General features: G+C 48.1%; 1 protein-coding gene across 4 annotated transcripts in view; it reads left to right on the top strand.

The window, feature by feature from the left end:
- The window catches only part of CSMD2 (CUB and Sushi multiple domains 2), a 287,236-nt gene that overhangs the window by 54,296 nt on the left and 208,855 nt on the right, over positions 1–24,085 (top strand). For all 4 annotated transcript variants that reach the window (XM_068172583.1, XM_068172582.1, XM_068172581.1 and 1 more), the window contains 2 exons: positions 6,577–6,793; positions 21,710–21,822. In XM_068172583.1, the coding sequence (XP_068028684.1) occupies positions 6,577–6,793; positions 21,710–21,822 (330 nt within the window). The remainder of the gene's footprint in view (positions 1–6,576; positions 6,794–21,709; positions 21,823–24,085) is intronic.

Here is a 24,085-nt window from a genome sequence, read left to right on the forward strand (position 1 = left end):
CACACATGTGGCTCCATGGGGTCCAGCAAGGAGCCAGAGCAGCACAGAGGGATTGGCTGGTCTGCTGTGCCTGCAGAAAGCTCAGGGGGTGTGGGAGCTCTGCAATAGCAGCCTGGGCAGCACTAGAAGGGACAAAGTGGTGGCAGGGGGCAGTGAGGGGCTCCTGGACTGGAGAGAAGGGCTGTGTGTACCCGGAGAACCGCGGTGGCTGGGGATTTGCGGAGTTGTGTATTGTAAATGCAGACGAACCCGGTGGGAGGAAATGCTGATGTGTGACTCCAGCTCAGAAGGCTGAATGATTTCTTTATTATAACTATGCTATAATCCATTAATATACTATTTAAAGGAGATACTAAAACTACAAACCTACTTGGTGTAACTCCCATATCTAACTCCTCACAACTCGTGCCCCTGTTGCTAGAGTTTAAACACAGGTGGGTTGGATTGGCCACCAGGCTCAAACAATCCTCACCAGAATCCAACCAAGCCATCACCCCAGGTAAACAATTCTCCAAATACATGGGAAAAACAAGGAGCAGAAACAGAAATTGTTTTCTCTTTCTTTCCTCTGTGCTCCTCTATGAAAAATCCTGAAAGAACGAAGGATGTCCCTGCGACAGTTGTGCAAATCTGGATGTCCTCACTTGAGCTGAGCTGGGGCTTTGGATTCTTCTGGGCTTGGCAGTGCTGGCAGGAGCTGAATGCAGCTCAAATGCACTTTTTCTGCCCTTGCATTGCCCAGCTCATCACCCTGTGCTCAGAGGGAAGCAGGCTCGGGCTGTCTGAGATGGAAATCATCCCCTTGATGATGCTCTTGGATCCACGAGGCTTTTGATTAAGTTATAGTTAATGGAATGACTCTGCATTATTTATTACCCAGCAGGCTTTGATAGGAGACTGGAGGTTAAGCTGCAGCTTGGAGAAGGTGAATCCTGAGGGCAGCAAGGCTCGCACTGATCAAGGGTGGAGGGGCTTCCCCTGTTTGCTCACTGAATTTGGGTGAGCCAGAGAGGCAGAGCCGGGCTGGGAGTAAACTACTCCCTGGTTGTGATCAGCTGTAATGTCTTGCTAAACCAGCATGTAAGGAGGCATCTTTAGTGCCTGATAAATGATGCACACGCTAAACAATGGGCACAGGAACGGGTTTTTTTCTGTTTAGAAGGGTGCAAACAGTGAGAAGGAGTTGGTGTCTGTGGGTTTGGAGAGCTCTGAGCAGTGATGTGAGGTGAGCAAGCCTTGCAGGTGCTGCTGGACAGGCAGGGTTTGCCCCCGGTGTTTCAGTGTTTGCCTGTGCATTTCAGTCTTCCCGGGGAAGGGTTTTTTATGTGCCTGCGTTTGTGGAATGGGCTGTAGAACAACATGGAATAACAGCATTTCTGTGTGAGTAACAGTAACTACAGCAAATGGCAAAACCCCAAACTGCTGCATTAGGGAGGAGGCAGCCATGGATCCTCCATAAATGATGCTGCTGAGAGCAAGGCACTGTGCATGATTTGATATTTGTTCCCACTGAATTGTGCAGTGACCATGCATCAGCGTTTGCTAAATTAGATTTTGTTTCTGCTGAGGAACAAAGTGCAGCGACTTGTATTTCAGGAAGCACTTCAGAGAGAAATTCAGTCTCTCTCTCTCTCTCTCTCAAGCATTGCTTGGATAATAACATGGTGTAAACCAACAGCTACAATTCTTCCTTGGTTTACACCCCCCTGGATCTGGCCAGGGATTGAAGTTTAAGGAATTGCAAGTAGGTGGAAGATGATTTTTTCCTACTGGTTTCCTTTGCACTTGTCACGTCAGAGAACGCCTTTGTTTGTTATTGTTGTTTACCTCCTGACAGAGCGGGGAGGTTTGTAGTGACACAGTTTGGATGTTCAGGTTTATCTCAGTCTGGAGCTGCTGGAATTCCCTGACAGGCAGGGGTGGGAGGGAGCAGCAGCCAGGGCAGCTCATTCCTGGCCTCAGGTGTTGCTTGTTTGAAGGGAATAACAAAATCCTGTTGCTGTGAGTGTTCTTCCATGGCTGAATCTCCTGTTTTACCTGCACATAACCTGCTGGGATTGGTCAGTGTGCAGTGACTGTCACACTGCCACCTCTGGGACACTGAGGACATGGGGAGCAGTAGATGCTGCCCCTCTGCAGTGCCTGGGGTGAGCTGGTGCTGCCCCAGAGCCCAGCCAGCCCTGCTGCTTTAGGGCCCCTCTAAATGTGCAGTGACTGGCACCAGAATGGTCCTGGCTCGTGTGTCGAGATGACTTTCGATTTACAGTGGAAATAAACCTCCCCCAGGCCTCTGCCTCCACTCCTGGAGCTTGTCCTGTCAAAAGAACTCTGGTTTGGAGCACAAGGATGTGGTTCCTGCTCCTGCCACCCTTCCTTTCTCTTCATGGCAGCCCCACAGCGAAGCCTGGGGGGGTTTGGAGCTCTCCTCTGCTCAGGTGATATTTATTTTTCACTGCAGTGTCTGCTCACGTTAAGTTTTGTACCGTGTGGATTAAACTGTGTGTTACAAGCTGCTGTGGGCAGCCCGTGGTTCAGGGCTGCACTTCTTCTGTGAGAGTAGTGCAGAGTAAATATTCCATCATTTCCCTTGTGAGGAGCCCAGGGTGAGGCCAGTTGGTCTGGGGATTGTTCAAAGAGTGCCTGTTGCACAAAAGATCTCCTGGGAGTGGAGACTTGGTTAAACCAATGTGTGAAAAAATGGAAAAACTCAGTCACCATCAGTGAATTGTCATTGGTGGTGTCCCAGATAAAGATGCTTTCCCAAAGTGTTGTGGGTTTCCTTAAAGGATTCAACGGTTTTGGAGGTCTCTTCCAGCCTAAATGATCCTGTGATGATCCTAAACGATCCCTTGTCCTTGTCTGAAGTTCCTGCAGTAAAGCAGCGCTGATGGATTCACTTCAGGGACCCACTCCCAACAAACCACTCTCCAGAATTGAGAGGAGGTGCTGGCAGAGCCCAGCCTGGGCTCAGCTCTGTTTTCCCTCCGTCACAAATGGGACAAATGCCCACAAAGCCATCCCCGTGATGAGCTCGGGGGGTCCCACCCCCTGGAATGTCAGCCCGTGGAGGAGAGATGAGGAGCTGCAGTATCCACAGCAACACACCTGAGCTGGGGGCATGATGCAGCATTCTCATCTCTGGGTGAGGAATTGAAGGTGCCTCGTGTCAGACTTCGAGATGGGAAGAATGTGCCAGAAATTTTGGGAGAATTGTCCTCTGTCAACCCCAAATCCACCTGGAACTTCCCAGCACAGGCACCGGCGCTGCCCTTTCATATCTTTCTACTTATTGTGCTCCTGGGCCAAAGGGATAAAGGGAATTGTTTCTGCAATCTTCACAGCAGAAATTTTGAATTTCAGATAAGGTTTTGTCAGTCAAGGATGAGCTGAACTAACTCAGACCTGGAAGCAAATGATAGAACACATAAATTCCCTCAGCTTCCCGGATTTCTTTCCGTGCCTGATGACTTTTTCCAGCAATGTCCAGTATAAATGAAGTTCTCTGCTATTACAGCTATTACAGAATATATTACTGCCCAGTTTGGCAGCTTTTGCAAAGCTGTGCTTTGTTTGCAATAAGCAATTTTCTTTTATCTGTGCCCAGAGCACCTCTGGGTCAACATCGTGAACATGCAAATATTTCAGTAGATTGATTGGATACATCATAAAACTCTGTCTTATTTTTCTATTATTTATTTGTTCTTTCAGATAGATTTATGTCCATTTGTGGCACAGGCACTGGCTGTGGAAGGATGGGCTGAGTTTGTGGATTTTGGAGCTTCCATATGACCTTGGAAGTGTTTGGAACATGGTGTCTGTGACCTTGAATTTATTTCCTGAGCTTTGTGCAGCCTTTTACCGTGAGGAAATGGAGAGATACAACCTCTTTAATTTCCCATTTGCCTTAAATTGTTCTGATGAACTTCTGATTAAAATAAAAATGAGCAGGAGGGACAGTTCAATATCCCCCTGCTGCTTATTGAGCGTCGCTGAGGTTGGAGAAAGGATTCGACTGAATTGGAGAACAGAGCTCGTGGGTCTTTGGTTGTTAAACCAAACTGGGCTTCATGTTGCTCCTCTGTGATCACAGGAATATTCCCACTCCTGTGCAGCTTTCTGGCACTGAGCAAATGGCTTTTCCAGTGAACTCCCCAAAATAAATGGAGCCCAAGTGGAGGAGGGAGGCGGATTCGTCTCTTATGTAGTGACAAAAAGCCAGGTGCTACAGAAATGCAAAATACTCCAGTCAAGGAATCCTGTGCCTCCCTCACTTTAATCCCTGGTGGATTGTGGGGCTGTCTTGCCTCTCATTGATCCAATAAACGTGCTACAAAAAGATTCCCTGGGTAGTAAATAGGATGGGCCGTCTTAGATTCATGAAGCCGTCTTGCGGGGAGAAGTTCCACGGAACGTTTTTTTGCACCCTAAGTAGGTCAATCTAATTATAATTGCCTCTAATGAGCACCACTCTGCAGTTCTGTACCTGTAGCTGCTTGGCACTCAGAAGTGCAAATGCTTTTGCTGCCTTTGAGAAAAAAAAGGGAAAAAAAAAACAAGGAGAAATCAAAGAAGTAATTTCTACTCTAATGCACTTCGACTTGAAAGCCTCTGTTGTCCCCATCAGCAGGGTAAACAATCCAGCATGGTTGGGAAAAGCAGCAGCTCAGAGGATAAAGGTGAAACTCAGCTTTTGGGCCACCAGATTGACCCTTCCAGCTGTCTGGAATTTGGCTTTGTGTGGAGGAATTCTTCCACTAAAGCAGGGAGGGTTGGACCAGTTTAGAGTGAATTCTTTGTGCCTCCAAAGACATCCAGGTACAGTAGCAGTGAAGGGAGAGGAAAAGGCTGAAGGGAATTTGTCATTTAGGCTGTTCCCAAAACACATTATTGTACCCGTGTCCCCAGAGAGAAGAAAATCTCATAAATCCTGCAAGTGTACATCGTGGGTCTTCATCTTTGGGATGCAGTGTTCCCAGGTACTGCCTTGGGCAGGGGAAGTGGGTTTGAGGGAGGTTTTTAGGTGTTTTCACTGGTGTTACAGGAGGGGGTTTTGTTCTCTGCAGCTTTGCAGCAGCTCCTCAGAGATACTGATTGGAGATGTTCTGTGTGTTGGGGCAGAATGAGGAGCACAAACCTTTCAGAAGTGGCTGAGATGAGCCAGCAGCTCCCCAAGGCAAGGTCTGGCCAGTGATTTCTCCCCTGTGTCCCCCCAGCAGGTCTAACAGGGGTGTGAGTGCTGCTGCTGCTGCTGTCTTTTGTTGCAGTGAGCCATTCCCAGAATCATTAAATGGTCAGCTATAGTAAAAAAGGCGACCCTGACTCAGGGAAGAAATTACGATGTTTGGTTTTAGATTAGAAGGTTGAAGGACAGTTTTATTAAAACTACACTATAGTATATTAATACACTATATAAATAGAGATTATTTTATTTTACATACATACTTTTTACTTACTTATCTAACTTTAACAAACTCGTGACTCTGCTGAGAGCCCAACACAGCTGGGTCCCATTGGTCACTGACCCCAAACAACCTTCACCAGAATCCAACCCAGCAGTCACCTCAGGTGAACAATCTCCACACCACATTCCACATGGGCAAAACAAAGGAGCAGAGATAAAGATTGTTTTCTCTTCTTCTCTCTTGCTTCTCCTGAGAGACAGAATTGTGTCTCTGTGTCCAGAGAATGGGAATGTCACAGTCAGGGTTGGAAGGCACCTTTCAGGATGGTTTGTTTGGTCAAGCCTTGCACTGGGTCCTGCTCTTTTTGGAGTCAGGACAGGTTTGTGGCTGACTTTTGGCCAGCCAGGCTGCTCGTGGTGGCTCGGCCCCACACTCTGTGGGGTCCCTTCTGCTTTCTCAGGGTGAGGAGAAAGCATTCCCCCCATGTGGCACTGCCTGCACACTCAACCCTTCTGCTGCCTCCTGTCCAGGTGGAACTGGGGGAGAAGGAGACAACCAGCTCTGGCATTGTCCCTGGAACTGGGGGAGAAGGAGACAACCAGCTCTGGCATTGTCCCTGGAACTGGGGGAGAAGGAGACAACCAGCTCTGGCATTGTCCCTGGAACTGGGGGAGAAGGAGACAACCAGCTCTGGCATTCTCCCTGGAATTGGGGGAGAAGGAGACAACCAGCTCTGGCATTGTCCCTGGAATTGGGGGAGAAGGAGACAACCAGCTCTGGCATTGTCCCTGTGCCGTCCTGTGACCCAGCAGGGCCTGGCACCTGGCACGGGTGCAATCCCAAAAGCACAGAGTGTGATGGGAGAACACTGGGTTTTGTGGTGGGCTGGGGAAGGGTGGCTGAGGAAGGAGCTGTCCCCAGGGCCAGGCAGCAGCTGTGAATCCAGCTGTGCTCACAGCTGCTGGGAGCAGAGCTCAGGATGTGTCTGGGGCTTTGAGCTCCACATCCCTGCAGGGAGGAGGCCAAAACTTCATCCTCAGATTTTACTTTTCTCTGTTTCCTGGGGCACAGAAACCTGGTGGGATGAGCCCTGTGTGCTCTGTTGGGATGGTGACGACATTCAGTGTTCACCTGACACCCTCTGACTTTGTGCTTTTGTCTTTTCTCTTGCCAGCCCAGAACTGCAGTCACACGTTGCAGGGCCCAAACGGGACAATCCAGAGCCCAGGCTTTCCCTATGGATACCCCAATTATGCAAACTGCACGTGGACAATCACTGCTGAGGAGCAGAACAGGATACAGCTTGTTTTCCAGTCCTTTGCATTAGAGGAAGATTTTGATGTATTATCCATCTACGATGGGCTGCCTCAGCAGGGGAATCTGAGAACGAGGTACAGTGTTCATTACAGTGATGTTTATAAACATGTTCCCCTTCCTGCCACTGGGATTAAATCTGGCCTTGGATGTTTATGCTGCAATAAACTGGGAGTGTTTCTCCGTGAGCAGTTCTTACAGTTGTTTTGATTTCTTAGCTCTGATAAGGCTTGAAATGTTTCTCTGAACGCCTGACAGTAATGATTTATCAAGACTCATCCCAGACATCCAGAGGAGTTAATTAGGAAATGGAGCAGGAGGGAAGCAGAGTTAATGTGCAGAGAGCTTCCCTCAGTCCAAACGAGACTCCCGGAGTGGGAGGATGGACTGTGGGGTTCAGTGATAGCTCTGACAAAGGCTCTGTGGGTTTTCCCCCAAAATCTGGGCTGTTCCTCAACTCCCAGTCCATCCAGCAGCTGGACAGGGCTGCATTCCCTCACATCTGTAGGATCTCCAGGGGTAAGAAGTGTTCAGTAATCCAGTTTTAGTAGGAAAACTCCCCATGGCTTCTCCAGTGAGGCTTTCAGTGTTAAAAAAAGTTTTGTGGGAGGCTGATTTTGATGTGTTGCTGTGGCAGCAGATGCTCTGTGAGGTGTCAGCTGTGGAGCAGTCGTGATCTCAGCCCTCTCAGCTGAGGGACTGGGGACACGACTGGAGGTGCTGGTGGCAGCTCCAGCCTGACAGTGATGCATTCCAGAACTCATGGAACAGTGGCAGCATCCAGGCTCTGAATCCCTGTCAAGAATGCCGGAGCCCTGGAAATGGATTTTCCTTCAAAGCACTCGAGTTCAGGACAAATCCATTGACCCCAGTGCCTTGTCTGACCCGAGTGGAACATCTGAGCTGCACCCTGGTGGAAATCAGCTCTTTATGCAGATTATTTCAGTTATGCAAATAAATCATCTCTCCTCATTTGGCAACTGTGCTTGAGAATCACTTTTAATTATGGGACCTCGGTGTTTAATCAGGTTCAGTGCTTTGCTTTGGGGATAATGGAAAGGTGGAAAATTGGGGGTAAAATCCAGCTCAGGAAACTTTGTGTGTTGAGAAGTTCATGCTGCTCTGAGATACTCACAAGAATATTCTGGTTGTAAATTAAAGCAGCAGACAGGAACCTCCCAAGTGTGAGCTGGGGGTCTGTGGCCCTGCCCTGGGGGAAGGTGAGGAGGCAGAAAAGGTTCCCCCTCTGCCTCTCTGGTGAAGTTCAGGTGCAGCTTGGGCAGGTGAATGGGAGCTGGGGATGGAACCAGCAGCAAAATCCACCTGGGAATGTTCCATGTCTGAGCTCAGGAAATGGAGTGTATTTAGGGCAGGAAAGGGAAAGAAAGAGGGGGATTTCTAGAGGTCTGAAAGCACCTAGGGAGGGCTTAGCAAAGTGAAAGATGAACTCCTGCATGGTGGACATTAGCTTTCTTCCCTTGGACATTTCTGGATTAGTAACTTTAAACCTGGAGTTGGCTCCTTTGGGCTGTTTACTCCTTGTTCACCAATTTCAGTGTTTGGGCAAGGCTCTGATGCACAGGGTGGGATTGTTGGGGTGTCCCCTGATCCTTGTGGGTCCCTTCCACCTCAGGAGACCCCAGATATTATTTTTGGTACATCAGTCTCACCTCATTAAACTCTTAACTGTTGCCTAACACTGGGTTTCATTTTTTTCTCCCTCTTTCTCCCTTTTTTCTCTTTCTCATGACCATTAATTTTGCTTTTTTTTTTCCCTGCCTGCTCTCCAAATGTTCTCCATTCATCACCGAGGCGCAGCCCTGAAGATGGATGGCCATGTGTCACTCACCAGAGCTCACCCAAAATGAGCTGTGAGCAAGGGGAAAAGAAGGGATAACTGGATTTCTTTGCTTCTTCCCCTCCCAAACTTGCATTTTTGAGCATCCCCGATGCATTTGCCTCCCAACCCAGACCATTCCAGGACTTCTGGGAAGGGGTTAATATTGTGTTCATCATGTCCTGGCAAACACCCTCTTGTCTTGCAATTTAATGTGGTGTGAAGGTTCCCTAATAGAATAAGAGCAGCCCTAATCCAATGAGGCATTTGCTAATAAACAGCTTTACTGGATATTAGGGAATTTGCCTTGCGTGTTTGTGATGAGGACGTGAATATTAAATGGGTTTCAGTGCCTTAATTTAGACATCCAGGGCTGTTGTCATCTCTCAGTGCCATGACTTTGCTTTGTTTGCTAAAATCAGAGCTCGTTTCCAAGTCTTTGCTATTTCAGCTTCTCTCAAATCATCGGGTTTTTGGAATGCTGGAAGGGGTTGGGTTGGGACGGAACTTCAGTTCCATCTCATTCCATCCTCTGCCATGGGCAGGGACATCTTCCACTAGCCCAGGCTGCTCCAACCTGGCCTTGGACGCTTCAGGGTTGGGGCAGCCACAGCTGCTCTGGGCACCCTGTGCCAGGGCCTCCCCACCCTCATAGAGAAGGGTTTTTTCCATGTATATGACCTAAACTTCCCTTTTTTCATTTGGAACCCATTCCTCCTTGTGCACTGGAATTTTCCCAGCTCCTGGCTTTCAGCAGGAACCACTGTGGGGGAATTTTCTGTGAAACCTGAGAGCTGTGGTGGCTGCAGAGTTTTCTCTTCCTTGGTGAGGGACATCAAGATTTGGTTCTTGTCCAGGACTTCCCCTTCTCTTGAGCTCATTACACCAGACCAGACTCTCCCAAATCCTCTTCCTTCAAGTTCCCCGCTGCTGTGGGATCAGGGAGTCATGTGGAGCCCTGCAGTTATTCCAGAACAGTCTTTGCCCAGTTCCCATTGTGCCTTGTGATTGTGTCATTGTTCCGAGGTCGCTCCAATCAGGTTCCCTTCCTGATTGCCTTCCCACTGTGCTGGGCTCAGGAACTCAGCGCAGACCTGACTACAATTTGAATTCTTGGGGTTTATTTATGGCCCTGAGATTGCTGTGGGATTTGGGAGAGACTCTGCACCTCTTTGTGTCAGATTCTTGTTCGATGACATCCCCAGAGTGAGCAACGACAGAACCACGTGGCTTCCCCCAGCTTTTTCATCTGCCAGTAATTTGCAGGACCCTTTTCATGTGAGAATCTTAAATCACTTGCAAATTCCTTGATTTGAAGCTTCGGGCTTGTACTTGGATCCAGGGAAAACACACTTACAGTCTCCCTGTGAGTCGGTCGTTGTAGCTCCCTAATCCTGTTTTCCCAGTGAGACCTGCTGAATTTACACTCCAAATGGAAGTGGTCAACTTAGAAAATCAGATTTTATTTTTTTTTCCCTTCCAGAGATACTCAAAAAAGCCCAGGGGACAGAAAATGGGATGTTTGTACCAGCAGAGACTCCTCACTTGTAAATGTGCTGAGCAATGCTGGGGTTTCTCAGGCTCTTCCAACCCTTGGGCTTCCCTTCCCACCTGTTGTGGGCAGGGAATTGTGTCGTTCTCTGGTCTCTTCCCTGTTCAAACAAAACGTTTCAGTGATGCTGAGTTTATTTGCTTGAGAAAACGTTTGTTTGAGGCTGTGCATCCAGAGGAGAACAACTCCCAGTGCCTCAGCAGTGCCCGTCGCGTTTCCGCGGGCATCGCTGGGAGGAACAACAAATTCCAATTTATTGACACATCTGGGAGGAACCTGCCCCTTCTGAGGAGGGTTTTGCAGGAATTCCCGTGCCTGCAGAGTGTGCAGGGTCTGGGGAAATGTTTGCAGCCATTACTGCAATGGGGTTCTGTGCAAAGCACGCAAATCCTGCTGCTGGCACGGGGCCCTGCTTCCCTTGCAGCTCACGTCCCACATCTCACAGTGTCTCCTCGAGTCGCTTCCAGATCCTCATCCTTCTTCCCTGACAAGTGGCTGAAGAGTGAGGAGAAGGATTGCCATCAATCTGCTGTGTGAGCAATTCAGAACCGCATCTTGGGCCGTATTTAATTGACTGAAAGTTGAAGCATTTGGTTTGAACTCAGAAACGATGTGATCCTTGTGATAACAGCGGAGTTATCTCTGGGCTGACCTAATTACAGCTGCAGCAGGAATTACCTGCACCTTGCATGTTTCTCTTGATAACCTTTTAATTACTCTTTGAAAAAGCAGCCTGGGTGACTTGTACTTAATTACCAATCAAGAGCACAAAGCTTTTTGATCTTAAAAACAGCAAAAGGGAGGAGGAGAGGAAGGGACGAAGGGAGGAGAGAGCTCAGTGTTCCTGTGGCTTGCAGAGATGCAAATTTGGGGTGAAACGACATCCTGGGGTTCGGTCCTGGTAAAGAAAAAATCCTGGAGTTCTGGCCTGGTAAAGAAATTCCTGGAAAAACAGCATTTGTCAGCTGGGAATGCACAGAGCTTGTGTTAGGAGTTTGTGTTGAGTCACCTCTGGTCCAGTGACATATTCCTTTGTCACTGCCTCATGTCTCCAAGGTGACTACAGTTGTTTTTGCTAAGTTGAAGGATAAATAAAGCAGAGAGCCAGCTAAATCCTTTGTCACCTTTAGTAAACATCCGAGCTCCACCTCCCTCTCCTGCTCAGCAGAGTCTTTTGTCACTTCCCATTAACTCCATGGGAAAAGAAACACGACAAAACCCCACTTAAATTTATGTTCTCTGCTTTGTAGGACAAAATCCACTTTATTTGTATTTTTCTCTGTGGGAAGAGCCGTGTTTGAGCTGCTCCAGCAGCTCCAGGACCCTTCAGCAGTGTCACTGTTTTGTTCTGAGGAAGTGCTGAGTGTTTAAACTCCTTCTGCAGGATAATTGATGAAACTGGAGCTGAAAGTCTGGGAGAGGTAATGGAGTTAATGCAACTGCAGCTCTGCAATTTCCACTCCGTTTTTCCATATTTATTAGCAGAGGGTGCATCAGGAGGAGTGATAAAAGCAGCTGATTCACTCAGAGTGGGAGCTTTTTCCCTGGCACCGTGTGGAATGTTGTAGGCTCAGGAGGAGGCTTGGCAGGGATATTTTGGCAGCCTCTTCAGAGATGGGGATGGAGCAGGTTTGTCCTGGTTTAGGGGTTAAAGGACCTGCTCGCACCTCTGCTCTTCCAGGTGTGAGGTGAGACACACAGGCAGGGTCTCTGAAGGTGTTACTCAAATAATAATTATTACTATTACTAAAACATTATTATGAACAATAATTATATTTATAAAAATAATTATTTAATATTAAATATAATCTATTTCTATTGTAATTTTAATATAAATATAATATTATAGAATAAATATAATGCACAATAATATTATTATAAATGTAATATTATTGCAAATACATTATTAATAATAATGTATAATAATTATTATTATTATATTGTATTATAATATAATATTAATTTAGTATAATATTATTGTTGTATAATATTATTATAATAATACTATTATTACTGAAATAATATTTTCTTCTCCAAATTGTGTTTGCTTTCTCTCAAACTGCTGATTAACCACTTTATAGGGACAACCTCCCAGCAAAGCCTGACAAGCCCCTCCCCTGGAAGTGTCCAAAGGCAGCTTGGAGCAACCTGGGGTAGTGGAATGTGTCCCTGCCCATGGCAGGGGTGGAATGGGATGAGATGGAAGGTCCTGGGATTTTTTGAGTCTTGCTTTAAATTAAGCTATGTGAAGTGGATTAAGTGTAGAAAGATTTTCTGTAATTAGGCAGCATCTACTGGATTTTAATTAAGACTCTGCCCTGGATCAGCTTTTGATGGATCTGTGAGCCCTGGCTGCTGTTGGTGAGTGAGACAGGGGTTCCTGAGGGTAAGTGGAAGTGAAACGAACAGGGCTAATGCCTTTATTGATGTTCAGCTCTTTATTCAGCTGGACAGGGGCCCCGACACGGAGCTCGCCCCCGTTGCTGTAGCTTTCCCAGGTGGCCGAAAGGAAGGAGGTGTGCAGAGTCTGTTACTGAAGTCCAAAGCAGCAGCTGTCCCTTCTTCTTCCCTGTGGCACAACCGGTGGCTCAAGGGTGAGGAGTGCAGAGTCTGTTGTTGAAGTCCAGAACAACAGCTGTCCCCGCTCCTTCCCTTGGGGCAGCCTCCAGAAGTTCTGCCTTTCCCTCTCTGCTTCCCACAGCCTACTCTAGTCTAGTCTTTTTTAGGTGATGGTGATAGTCTTTTTTAGGTGATGGTGACGGGCAAAAGTCGATCAGAGGATATGTTTCCCCTCTTCCTCAGCTAGGGCATTTGTCTATCCCCCTCTACTGAGTTTAGTTCTTTACTTAGGGGTGTCTTTATCCCCTAAAAACATTCCCATGATCCCAGGGGGTTTTCTTATTTGCATTTTAGTCCCAGAATGTCGGTGTGGTGGGGGGAGGCAGGTTATCTCCAGGTAGTTTAGAGTAAACAAACAGACCAATTAGCTAATTAACATTTTGATATAGGTACTCGGCAAGAGTTGGTTGTTTCAGTGCTGCCATGGGAACTAGGAAGGCCCTGCCTGGGAGTGTCAGGAACTTTGTTCATTAAAAGAAGCAGTGCATGGAAATTCTGGAGAGGATCACGGTGTCCTTCATCCTCCACTTGCACGCTGATGGAATCGTTTAAAGCCTCCTGTGCCTGCAGCTGTGGGGCCCATGGCTGGGGTGTGCCCTGGCCTGGCTGAGGCAGCAGGCGAGCTCCTGGGACCCTGCTGTGACCTCTGATAGCAAAATGCACAAAACTTCCAAATGTTCTCTGGAGCTCTAGATCAAGTTTATCATCATCTTTTTATCATCTTTTTATCCTCTGTTTGAAGTGACGCAGTCACAGCCACCTCGAGTCGCTCAGTTCAGACTCAGCTGCCTTCATTCCTGAGCAATTCCTGACAATTCCAGCCCCGGTGGGGAGTTCCCAATTCCAGCCCTGTTGCTCTGATTTTTAAAAGTGTTAAGTTTTCTTTTATAGTTTTTTTGAAAGTTTTAAAGTTCTCATAAAACTTCTTTAGCTTTCTGATAATGTTTACGAGTTAGAGTTTTCACACAATTTCATGTATAAATAGAATAGTTTACATATTTCTCTGTGCATAGAAATAACTGATTGATCTTTAGACTACTGTAGTTAGAGAAGTAGTAATTCTATTCTCTAATCTGCAGTTACTTTTAGAATTTTATAAATACCAGATGTTTAAATAAAACTAACTCTTTTTTTCTTTTAAACTTACCAAGCCCCTGTGTACTCATTGTGTGTCCAATAGCAACACAGCCCCAGTGAGGAGTTCCTAATTCCAATTCCAGTGGGGAGTTTTTTGGGGTCAGAGGGAATGAGATCAGTTTGTTTTGTTTTTTTTTAGCAGTGGAAGGAGCAAAATTGAACCAACCCATGGCCCTGGCTTGGTGCTTCTCGTTTTTAGATTGCTCTGGGAGGGAGCAGGGCTGGGTGAGGAGGATGAGGAGCACAGGGACTTTCTGGTTCTTGGCTCTTGGTTGTTCCCACTTGCTCTGTGATGAGGAGGTGGCTCCAGTCTGGCTCTGCTTGTAAGAACCTGTCCCAAAAGTGTCTTAATACAGAGCCAAACCTTCAAAACCAGTGTCCCTGTGAGTCAGTGAGCAGGGTGGTGGCACTGCCCTCTGTGGGGTTTGGTGCCAGCATGGGGTGGGCAGTGGGGCAAGGGCAGAGCACTGGGATGTGCTGGAATCCCTCCCAGGAGCAGGGATCAATCCTGCCCAGAGCCCAGGAGCTGCTCTGCTCCCTGGGCAAATCCCTTATCAGCTTTCCCAGCTGTAAAATGACATAATCCCAGAACCACAGAGAGCTGCTGGCCTGACAGCTTCTCCATCCTGCCTTTCTTGCCTTTCAGCTGTGTCAGACATTTGTGCCTGTTCCGCAGGCTGTAGGACACTGGATTCCTGCTCTGCAGGGCTGCTGGGAGCCCTGGGTGTTCCCAACACCTCCACTGTGGCAACATTTGCTCCTTGTTCCCCACTTGACCTGTGTTTAGCAATAAACAAACCTTTTGCGATTTCCAGGGGGTTCCAAGAACTTATTTTTCCCATTTATTCAATTCAATTTCACACCCCTGGTGATTTTTTTCTTTTTGCTTTTTTTCCTTTTTTTTTTTTTTTTTTTTTTTTTTTAAGAAAGACAGAAATAACCCAAATCTGCCAAGTTCTGAATTGAAGCTGCTGAGCCGTGCTTGGGCTGCATCCAAACTTGTCTTTGTTTACTCAGAATGTCAGCTCGGATTTGCCAGGGGGTGACTGAGATTTGATGAACTTTCCTGTGAATCTGTCTTTTTCTTCCTCTTGGTTTGTCATAGCGAGGCTGAGAATAGAGGTGCCACAGTTGGATTTCATGGAATTGTGGACGGGTTTGGGTGGGAAGGGAATTAAAGCTCATCCCAGGGGCAGGGGCGCCTTCCCCAGTCCCAGCTGCTGGGCTGGAGGCAGCTCTGCAGGTGAGGTTTCACCTGAGCAGGGCAGAGGGGACAAAAATCCCACTGCAGTCCCAGGAAGTCTTGGAAAAACAAGCATGGAAGGGATGTGAGAAAAAGAATAAATCACATCCAACACCATGGTCTTCCCACTCCATTGCATTGCATGGAAAATCAAATTTATTGAAATTTGATGCTCAGTACCTGTCCCCAGTCTGAGCCATGAAGGCCTCATATATCTGAGAGCTGGCTGTGCTGGCTCTGGGCTCTATAAATAACACTTTTCTAGTGGGAATTGACCCAAACCCTGCTTTAAACAAGTGGAGAAATCCATCCAGGCTGGGATTTATGAGCTCTGTCACTGTCCCCCGAGCCCGTGTTGGTTAATGAAGCTTTGTCAGTGTCAGAGGTAAGCAAAGGGCTCCTGGGCCTTGATGGATTGTGCTTGGCTTGGGCAAGGAAGGGAGGTGCAGCTGCTTCCTGAGACTGAGAGCTGTGCTGGATAAAAATCTTGGGAAAATCGTTGGTGTTAATGGCACCGTGAGAGGTGAAGGAACAGAAAAACCTGGGGTTTTTTTACCCCTTGCTTGTTACTGCCGTGGTAGAGAAAAAATAAAAATAGTGAATGTCACAAGCAGTGGGTTGTACTGGTTTGGAATCAATTCTCCAGCAGGTGGGATGGGATAAAGCGGGCCATGTGAGTGAAATATGAGCAGATCCAAGGAGTTGCTGGTGCTTGGGGCACTCCTGTGCAGGTGTTTGCTCTGTGCCTGACTCCCAAACAAAAGCAGTTGGGTTCTGAGCACAAATCCCTCCACCAGCTTGGGTAAATCCAACTGGGAACTGTTCTTATGTCACTTCAGGATCCTTTTAAGTTGGTTGAGAGTTGATTTTTTTTTTTTTTTTTGGTCCAGGGCATCATTTCAGCCTTGCAGGGCTGCAAATGAAAGGACAACTATCTCAGTGACACCAGCGAGCTGTGCCTGGAGGACAGAGCTGCCTTTTAAGTGTCTGCAGCATTTGGGAGCTGAGAGTGCTCTCAGATCATGCTCTGCTTGTTTTATTGATGATTAATGAGAACGTTCGTGTCCACGGGCTCTGGAAAAAAAGCTGACATCTCGCTGTAATTGTGTTTCTCTTTAATAAATACAGGGAAAATCTAACAGAGCCACTGAGGGGGGAAATTCCTGCCCCAGCCAAGCCTGAGGAAATGCCAGGACAGAGCGAGCTGGCTGCTCAGGGGTGGATTTATCCACAGCCACTGGCAGCAGGGGAAGTTCTGCAGGAAGGAGAAGGGAGGAGATGTGTGAGAGAGGCTGAGGCAGCAGCACCTGGGCTGAGGGCTCCTCTCAGCATCTCCTCAGCCTCAGCTCCCTCAGCCCTTCCTGCTCCAGACCCTTCCTCAGCTCCACAGCACTCCAGGAGCTCCTGGCCCTGCTGTCCCAAGGATCCAGAGCTGGACAAGCACTCCAGCTGTGCCCCCAGGGCTGGGCAGAGGGGCAGCATCCCCTCCCTCACACCTGCCTCAAAAGGATCATTGTCCCAGGGTGGTGCAGGGGTGCCAGGCTGCTGTCATTTACCCTGCACACAGCAAGGAGAGTGCCTCATTTGATGGGAAATTTTCCCTAACAGGTGCCTTTAAATGACAGGCAGAAAAAGCTCACCGAGCTACGGGGGGGTGTAATTTAATGCTGGGTTAAATGACACAATCCAGTGCATTTTCATTAGATGTTCTGAGACACTTCTCCAGCATTTACACTTTAAAGGCTGCTGGATTGCCAGCTGCAATAACTGTTTTGATTGCAGCCTGAGCTGATGGTGGGCATCCTACCAGAAAAATAATGGGCTGGGCTTTAATTACGGCACCTGCACTCCCAAAGTGCGTCAGCGCGAGCGGGGCGGCCGTGCTGCGTCCAAGGGATGGGAAATGTGCAACAGATGGAGCTGAGGGGGCTTGGAACAGGCCTGGGGGTCCTGGCTGGGTGTTGGGGTTTGGCGGAAAAAGAAATGTTCAGGTGTGGCTTGAAGCTGCTGAGCAGAGCAGCCGAGGGGGCTCTGGCTGGGCTCAGCTCCTTCCCGAGGGGCACGGGGCAGTTTTCCGTCGGTGCTGTCGCACTGGGAGGATCCAGAGGGGCTGGAGAGTGTCCAGGGAAGGTTGGAAAGCTCCTGCTGGAGCTGAGGGGGCTCAGCCTGGAGAAAAGGAGGTTCAGGGGGGACCCTGTGGCTCTGCAGGACTCCTGACAGGAGGGGACAGCCGGGGGGATGTTGGGATCTGCTCGCAGGGAACAGGGAGAGGAGGAGAGGGAACGGCCTCCAGTTGAACCAGGAGAGGTTTAAATTGGATATGAGGGAAAGTTTCTCCATGGAAAGGGTGGTCAGGCATTGCCCAGGGAGGTTTGGAGTGCCCATCCCTGGAGGTGTCCATGGAAGGGCTGGATGTGGCACAAAGTGGGCATTGGGCACAGCTTGGATGAGCCTGGAGGGCTTTTCCAGCCTCCCTGACTCTGGGATTCTGGGATTCTGTCCCATCCCAGCTGAGTCTCGTGGCCAGGTGGGGTTTCTCACCTGTGGAAGGTGCTTTTCACTGCCATCAGCTCTCCCAAAAAGGATTTTTCCTGTCCTGCTGCAAGTTGGGAGCCAAACCAGGAAGATTTGCAGCGTCCGTGGCACACCTGAAGCAGAGCACGAGAGATGCAAACAGAGCAGAGGATTTCTGTGTTGATTTGTTTGGATATATTGATTTTTTGCAAGGGCAAGCTTATCAAGTGGCATTTCTGGCGCTGGTTTCCTTTGGTTCCTCGCTGCAGGAGCAAAATTAAGCCAATGAAAAACACATTGCAGATCGCACACAATCAGCGCTGGCTCCGAGCACGTTAAGGGGATAATCACTCAATAATCCATTTGGCTAGAGGTACAGAAGGAATGGAATATGATTATTCCTGCTGTTATTACTGCCCTCACCTCCATAAAAACGCGGAATGGAGTTTGCTGCTTTCTTGCCTTGTTAGTGTGTGTTTTTTGTGGTTGCTGCCCTAAAGATCAGCGATGTCAGAATTGCTGTTTGGTGGGGAATGATTCCGTGTTCTGTCTGCTTTTCTTGTTGTTTAAATTTCTCTGGGGTGCAGATTTAGGGAGGAAGGCAGGAGAACATTTAGCAAGCAGGGATTCCTGCCAATGCTGGCTGTCCTGGGGCTTTGGAACAGCAGAGCTGAGGTTTTGAACGTGGCCATGGTAAATGATTGTTCCTTCAAGGGGATGCTGCCTGGGCTCTCACTTGGACAAGACAAGGACATCAGAGAAGGAAAAAAAAATCAGTTGTGTGCTCTGGCTGGAGGCTTAAGAGAAGAATGGCTTTTACTGTGATTTCAGTGAGAAGCAGGAGCAGTTGCAGCTCGTTCCCAAGGCAGGATTTCCCTGCAGGAGCAGAGGTGGGAGGTGGTACACGGATATTTCCCTGATTGAAGCAGCATTTCCTGCTTCCTCCTGGCTGAGTTTGCTTCCCGTGATGTTCTGTGGGCAGGGGGGATGTTTGGGGTGTGGGGAGCAGGGTTTGGAGCGGGGTTTGATGGCTTTGGTGCTGCTCTGCTGGCTGGGGACACACGAGGGAACCTCTGAGGATCGGAGCTGCTTGGGTTTATCAATTCCTAGAGGTTCCCCTGGAAATTGTTTTTCCAGTCAGCGTGGGCTCTGTGGAAAGCCTGAGAACGAGCTCAGTGACAATTTCATGCCCTCGTGCACAGGCACTTCTCTTTTAAAGCCCTGTTAGTAGAAAATAGCAGTTGTGTTGGAATAAATGCTGCAGGGCAGTGTTGTTTCAGGTAACACTTAATTCCTGTGGCTCCTGGGGGACAGCAGCTCCTTCCTTACAGGTAGAGGACATGTTCGTGTTGCCCTGAATTAAAAGCAACATCTGCAGAGTGGGATCCTCTTAGCACAGGGGCTGTGAGCAGAATCCACGATGCAAAAAGCTCAGCTCAGAGGGAGCAGATCCACTCTGGGTAATGAAAAGCATGAACAGATTCCCGGGTGGTGGGATGGGCTGATCAGGGGAAAAAATCAGGGGGGAAAAGCAGGTTCTGCTTTTATTAAAGCTGGTCCAGGCATTTTCCTGTATTATTTTTTTTAAGTGCATGGATGTTTCAGCAGGCCATTCTAATTGAACTGCCAAATTAATTAATAAAAACAATGGCATTTTGACTCAGCTCAGTAAAAACTGAATCCTTCTGGCTCCTGGAACCTCTGCTTGTTAATAAACAGGAGCAATTGTCCTTCCAGCTTGTCCAGACCATGCATTTTATGCTGAGGGCTGCTCAGTGCTGCTGTGCTGACATTAAAACTTAAATCATGGGCTGGCAACTCCGTGATCTCTGCCAATAACTGGAAATTTTGCTTCAATAAAGTTCTCAGGCAGAGCCCGTCAGCTCTCATCAGTCAGAGCTCAAATGTGTGTGAAATAATATTTAGGTTTGCTCAGTGAGAGGCAGAAGAGGAGGGAAGTTCCCCCGCTGTCTCTGGGGGCTGGTGATGATTTTGAGGAGGAATTGCTTGGGCTGGGTGCTCAGAGAAATTTAAATGGTGCCCCCCAAATCTCGTTTTGTTCTATGGGTGCCTTTTCATTCCGTGTGAAGAGAGGAAATGCCCTGAATGAAATGACATTTCCAGGTATTTCTTAAAGGGTCAGAGAGCTTTGTATCACAGGTGATCCTTTGCCCCCCGTGGCACAAAGTCTGGCTGCTCCACGTGGGATAAACCTCTGAGTGTGTTGTAAGAAGCTTTAAATTCTCTTTTTACCTGTTTATCTCGTGCTGCTCCTGCCCTTGTGATCCCTTGGGCACTCTTGATCCCAAATGATAGCAAATTCCTTCAGTTCCTGCTGAAGCAAAAAGTAAAAGTCTGGGCTTGGGGCAGCTCAGGGATTGCTCCTGGATTCCTGCATTCCCCAGGAATGGCAGGCAGGAGTCCCCTGTGGGATTGCTTTAAACTGGAAATCTGTCCAGGAATCCCCTTGGCCACGTGTAGGGAGATCTGGAAGTTGTAAAACTGTAATTCTGGTCAACAGGCTGGTCTGGGGATGGCTCAGCACCAGGGGTTTGTGTTTGGGATTAATGAAATTCAGTAATAAACATTTTTTTTTAATAAAATCAGTTGTCATTTAGCCGTGAGTCCATACGGGAAGCAGGTGGGATTTCCTGGATTTGTCCCATTTTATTTTCTTCTCTTCACTCTGATTTGTGCCCATGTCCTGGGAATTCCTGCAGTGCAGCTCCCAGAGCCTCTGGAGCAGCAATTTCCTGGCTGTGAGCTTGGGTTTTTACCTCAGGGAGGAGGTGGGAACCATCCTTTGGTGCTTCTTGGATCTGCCCCTACATAAAACCCCCAACCTTGTCCTGGTGCTGGACTGGGGAGGATTCCAGAACCTTCCAGCCTTATCCATGTCAAACACTCCGGAGGCACCACACTGAAGGTTTAATTAGTTGTCAAAATCTGGTTTTTGCCTGTTTTTCAGTTTAGTGCAGTTTGTGGAAAGCTTCAGTCAGATTTTTACTCCCAAGGTTCTCAAAACATTTCAAGCATTATTGAACAAAGCCCTGGCCTCACTCAGCACCCCAAAATCTCTGTCCCATGGTGTGGGTTCTGCTCCAGCACCCCAAGGCTGGGTTTGTGGGGTGTGAAGCAGGGAGGGGTTTGGGACAGAACCAGTGAAGAACCACAGGAGTAGAGAAAACCTGTGAAAAACTCTGCAAAACCGTGAAAAGTTACAGGAGCAGTTCCTGTGGTCGGGCAGAAGGTGGGAAAAGCCCAGGATTTGTTGCTCTCAGGCTGTCCCAGGTGTTCTGGAGCTCCTCCAGGAGCGTGATGGGATCTGCCCCACACCTGCTTTTTTGTAGGACTGTGCTGAGTGTGACCTTGCTGTGGATTTTCTTGGCGAGTGTGACCTTGCTGTGGGTTTTTCAGGTCAGAAGTGCTGAGTGTGACCTCTCTGTGGGTTTTTCCTGGTGAGTGTGACCTTGTGTAGATTTTTCAGGTCAGAAGTGCTGAGTGTGACCTTGCTGTGGGTTTTTCAGGTCAGAAGTGCTGAGTGTGACCTCACTGTGTGTTTTTCCTGGTGAGTGTGACCTCTCTGTGGGTTTTTCCTGGTGAGTGTGACCTTGTGTAGATTTTTCAGGTCAGAAGTGCTGAGTGTGACCATGCTATGGGTTTTTGTAGAGCAGTGCTGAGTGTGACCTCTCTGTGAGTGTTTTTTTTGCCAAATCAGAAGTGCTGAGTGTGACCTCACTGTGGGTTTTTCCTGGTGAGTGTGACGTTGTATGGGTTTCTCAGGTCAGAAGTGCTGAGTGTGACCATGCTATGGGTTTTCCTGGTGAGTGTGACCTTGCGTAGGTTTTTCAGGTCAGAAGTGCTGAGTGTGACTTTGCTGTGAGTTTTTTGCCAGGTCAGAAGTGGTGAGTGTGACCTCTCTGTGGGTTTTTCCTGGTGAGTGTGACCTTGTGTGGATTTTCCCTGGCGAGTGTGACCTCTCTGTGGGTTTTTTCTGGCAAGTGTGACCTCTCTGTGTGTTTTTCCTGGGGAGTGTGACCTTGTGTGTGTGTTTTTCCTGGTGAGGCTGACCTCGCTGTGGTTTTTTGCAGGCTGACAGGATTCCAGCTGCCTGCTCCCATCGTCAGCAGTGGCCTGGTGCTGTCCCTGTGGCTCGTCAGTGACTACGCCGTGAGTGCCCAAGGCTTCCAGGCCAGCTACGAGGGTGAGTTCAGGAGGGGCTGGAATTGCACCTGAACTGGGCTTGGGGGGGTGGGAAACTGAGCTGCAGAGTCTGTACCAGGATCTGGGCATCTCTGCCTCATTGTTGTGTAATTTAATCTATTTTTTTCAGCATTTAAATTACTGGTTCCTTCCAGCAGAGTGGTTTGTTGTTTTTTTTCATTAAAAGTGTACTCAGGCTGAATTGCCTGGAATAGCTGGGAAGGGTGGGTAATGTCAGGAAAATTAATCCACAAACATCAGAGGTTTTGTCCAAAACTGAGTCCTGGAACTTTATTCCAATAAAGAGAGAGGCCATGGGGCATTTCCCTGGGGTCTGTCAAATTTTTGGAGGATGCAGTCTCCTTTTTATCCCAATTTCCCTCTCTCTTTCCCCACTGTCTGAGGGACTTGAGAGGTTCAGACTTCCCAGAACACCTGATACCAAAGATTTATCTCTAATGTACAACCCTCCCTTTTAATTTTTAATTCTTATGGAATTTAGGGTTTTTCCCCATCGTTTCTTCCATCTTTCAATATCCAATTTCATTTATCAGCAAGCCTACAGTTTATTTTTAAAATCAAATATCTTTTTTCCATTCACCAATCAGTGGAATCCTTCCCGTTGTTTCTTTTATCTCTCAGTGCTGGTTTTATCCACCAGCAGACCCACAGCTGGTTTGGAAAGACAAATCCCTCCTTCCTCTCAGTAATGTGGGGCTGACAGTGGGATTTCCAGGAGCAGTGTCCATGTAGGCACCAGGAGATTTGAATTGCTGCAGGAGATTTGAATCGCTGCACTTCTCCTACATTCTCTTCACCCATTTGTTACTTTGCTTTTCCCTCCCCTGCCTCCCCCAGTCCTGAACTCACCCTGTGCTTGCTGCCCAGGGGCTGTGGGGCTGAAGGGTTTTGTCGGAGTCCAGCACATCCCTCTGGCTGTCCCCAGACCCTGGCAGGGGGCTCGGAGACCTTGGCAAGAAGTCAGAAACACCTGTGGCTTCCATTTTAGCCCGTGGAAAACTGTCTGGATGAGGAATTGCAAGTCACAAGGGTTTGAGTAGTGTGATATTTAAACTAACACAGGGTGGAAAAATAGAATTTTGGGGTTTTTAAGATAAGGGGTTCAGGGGACAAGAGGGAGAGATTTGGGCATGTCCTGACCTTCTTCTTGTCCTTCTTGTCCTCCATGTCTTGGTGTGATGCTGACACTTTTCTGTTGGTTTAGGATAGGGACACACTGTCCAACAGAAATGTTAGGTATTGGTAATAAATTATAATCATAGCATATGTAACTTTTGATATAAAAGGTAAACACCACCCGACAGGGCAGACAGAATGCCATGGCTGCCTTGCTGAGAGGACCTCGGCAGGTCAGAGAGAAAATATTATAGATAAGAAGAAGTAAACAACCTTGAAAAAGCAACTGGAAGCATTCCAGACCTCTTCTTTGGCGACGTTCGGGCTAGGGAAGCAAAGATTCTTTTGGGATCTCCCATGGGGTCACCCTGACCTATAGGAGCCCCGAGAGAGAGAAATGCACAGGTTGTGTGTGAAGGCTGCAAGCCCTCCAGCACTCTGGGCCAGTGGAACCCTTGGACATCTGGAAACAGCTGTTTTATAGTGGAAGTCAGGTCGTGATGTTCCCTGTGCTGCAGGGGGAATGACAAATGAACCATGCTAAAATTCAGCTTACACGGCTGTTGATTACTGAACCTAAAATGCTGCTCAGCTCCCCATAAAGTTGTTTTTTTTTTTCTGGAGTCCTTAATATTATCATTAAGGCTGAGAACTTGTTGGTAATGAGTCCAGCTGGCCAATTACCCTGGACATTCAGCCAGGGAAATGCCTTCACTGAGGTGATGGTGGAGCCTCGCAGCGTTTCCTGCTCTTGACAATTAAATTCTGTTCAAATCCCCTCCGGTTTCTGGTGAAATTCTCTCATTCCCTGCTCTGCCTCGAGGCACTGGGTGGGTTTTGTTGGTGCTGAAGCCATCAGGGGCTCTGTGGGGTCAGCAGCGGGGGCAGAGCTTGTCCCAGGACTGTCCCACTTGTCCCCTTAAGGTCAGAGAGCAGCTCTGGGTATTCCCAGGGGTTGGGGTCACTGGGGAGGCTGTGGGGGCTGGCAGGACAGGGGAGAATATTGGGGCAGGTGAAGGTTTTGGGATAGGTGAGGATGTCAGGACAGGAGAGGATGTCAGGACAGGTGAAGCTTTTGGGGCAGGTGTGGATGTTGGGACAGGTAAGGGTGTCAGGGCAGTTGAATG

Source organism: Anomalospiza imberbis, chromosome 25 (genome assembly GCF_031753505.1).
Source record: "Anomalospiza imberbis isolate Cuckoo-Finch-1a 21T00152 chromosome 25, ASM3175350v1, whole genome shotgun sequence".
Classification (NCBI taxonomy): domain Eukaryota; kingdom Metazoa; phylum Chordata; class Aves; order Passeriformes; family Viduidae; genus Anomalospiza; species Anomalospiza imberbis.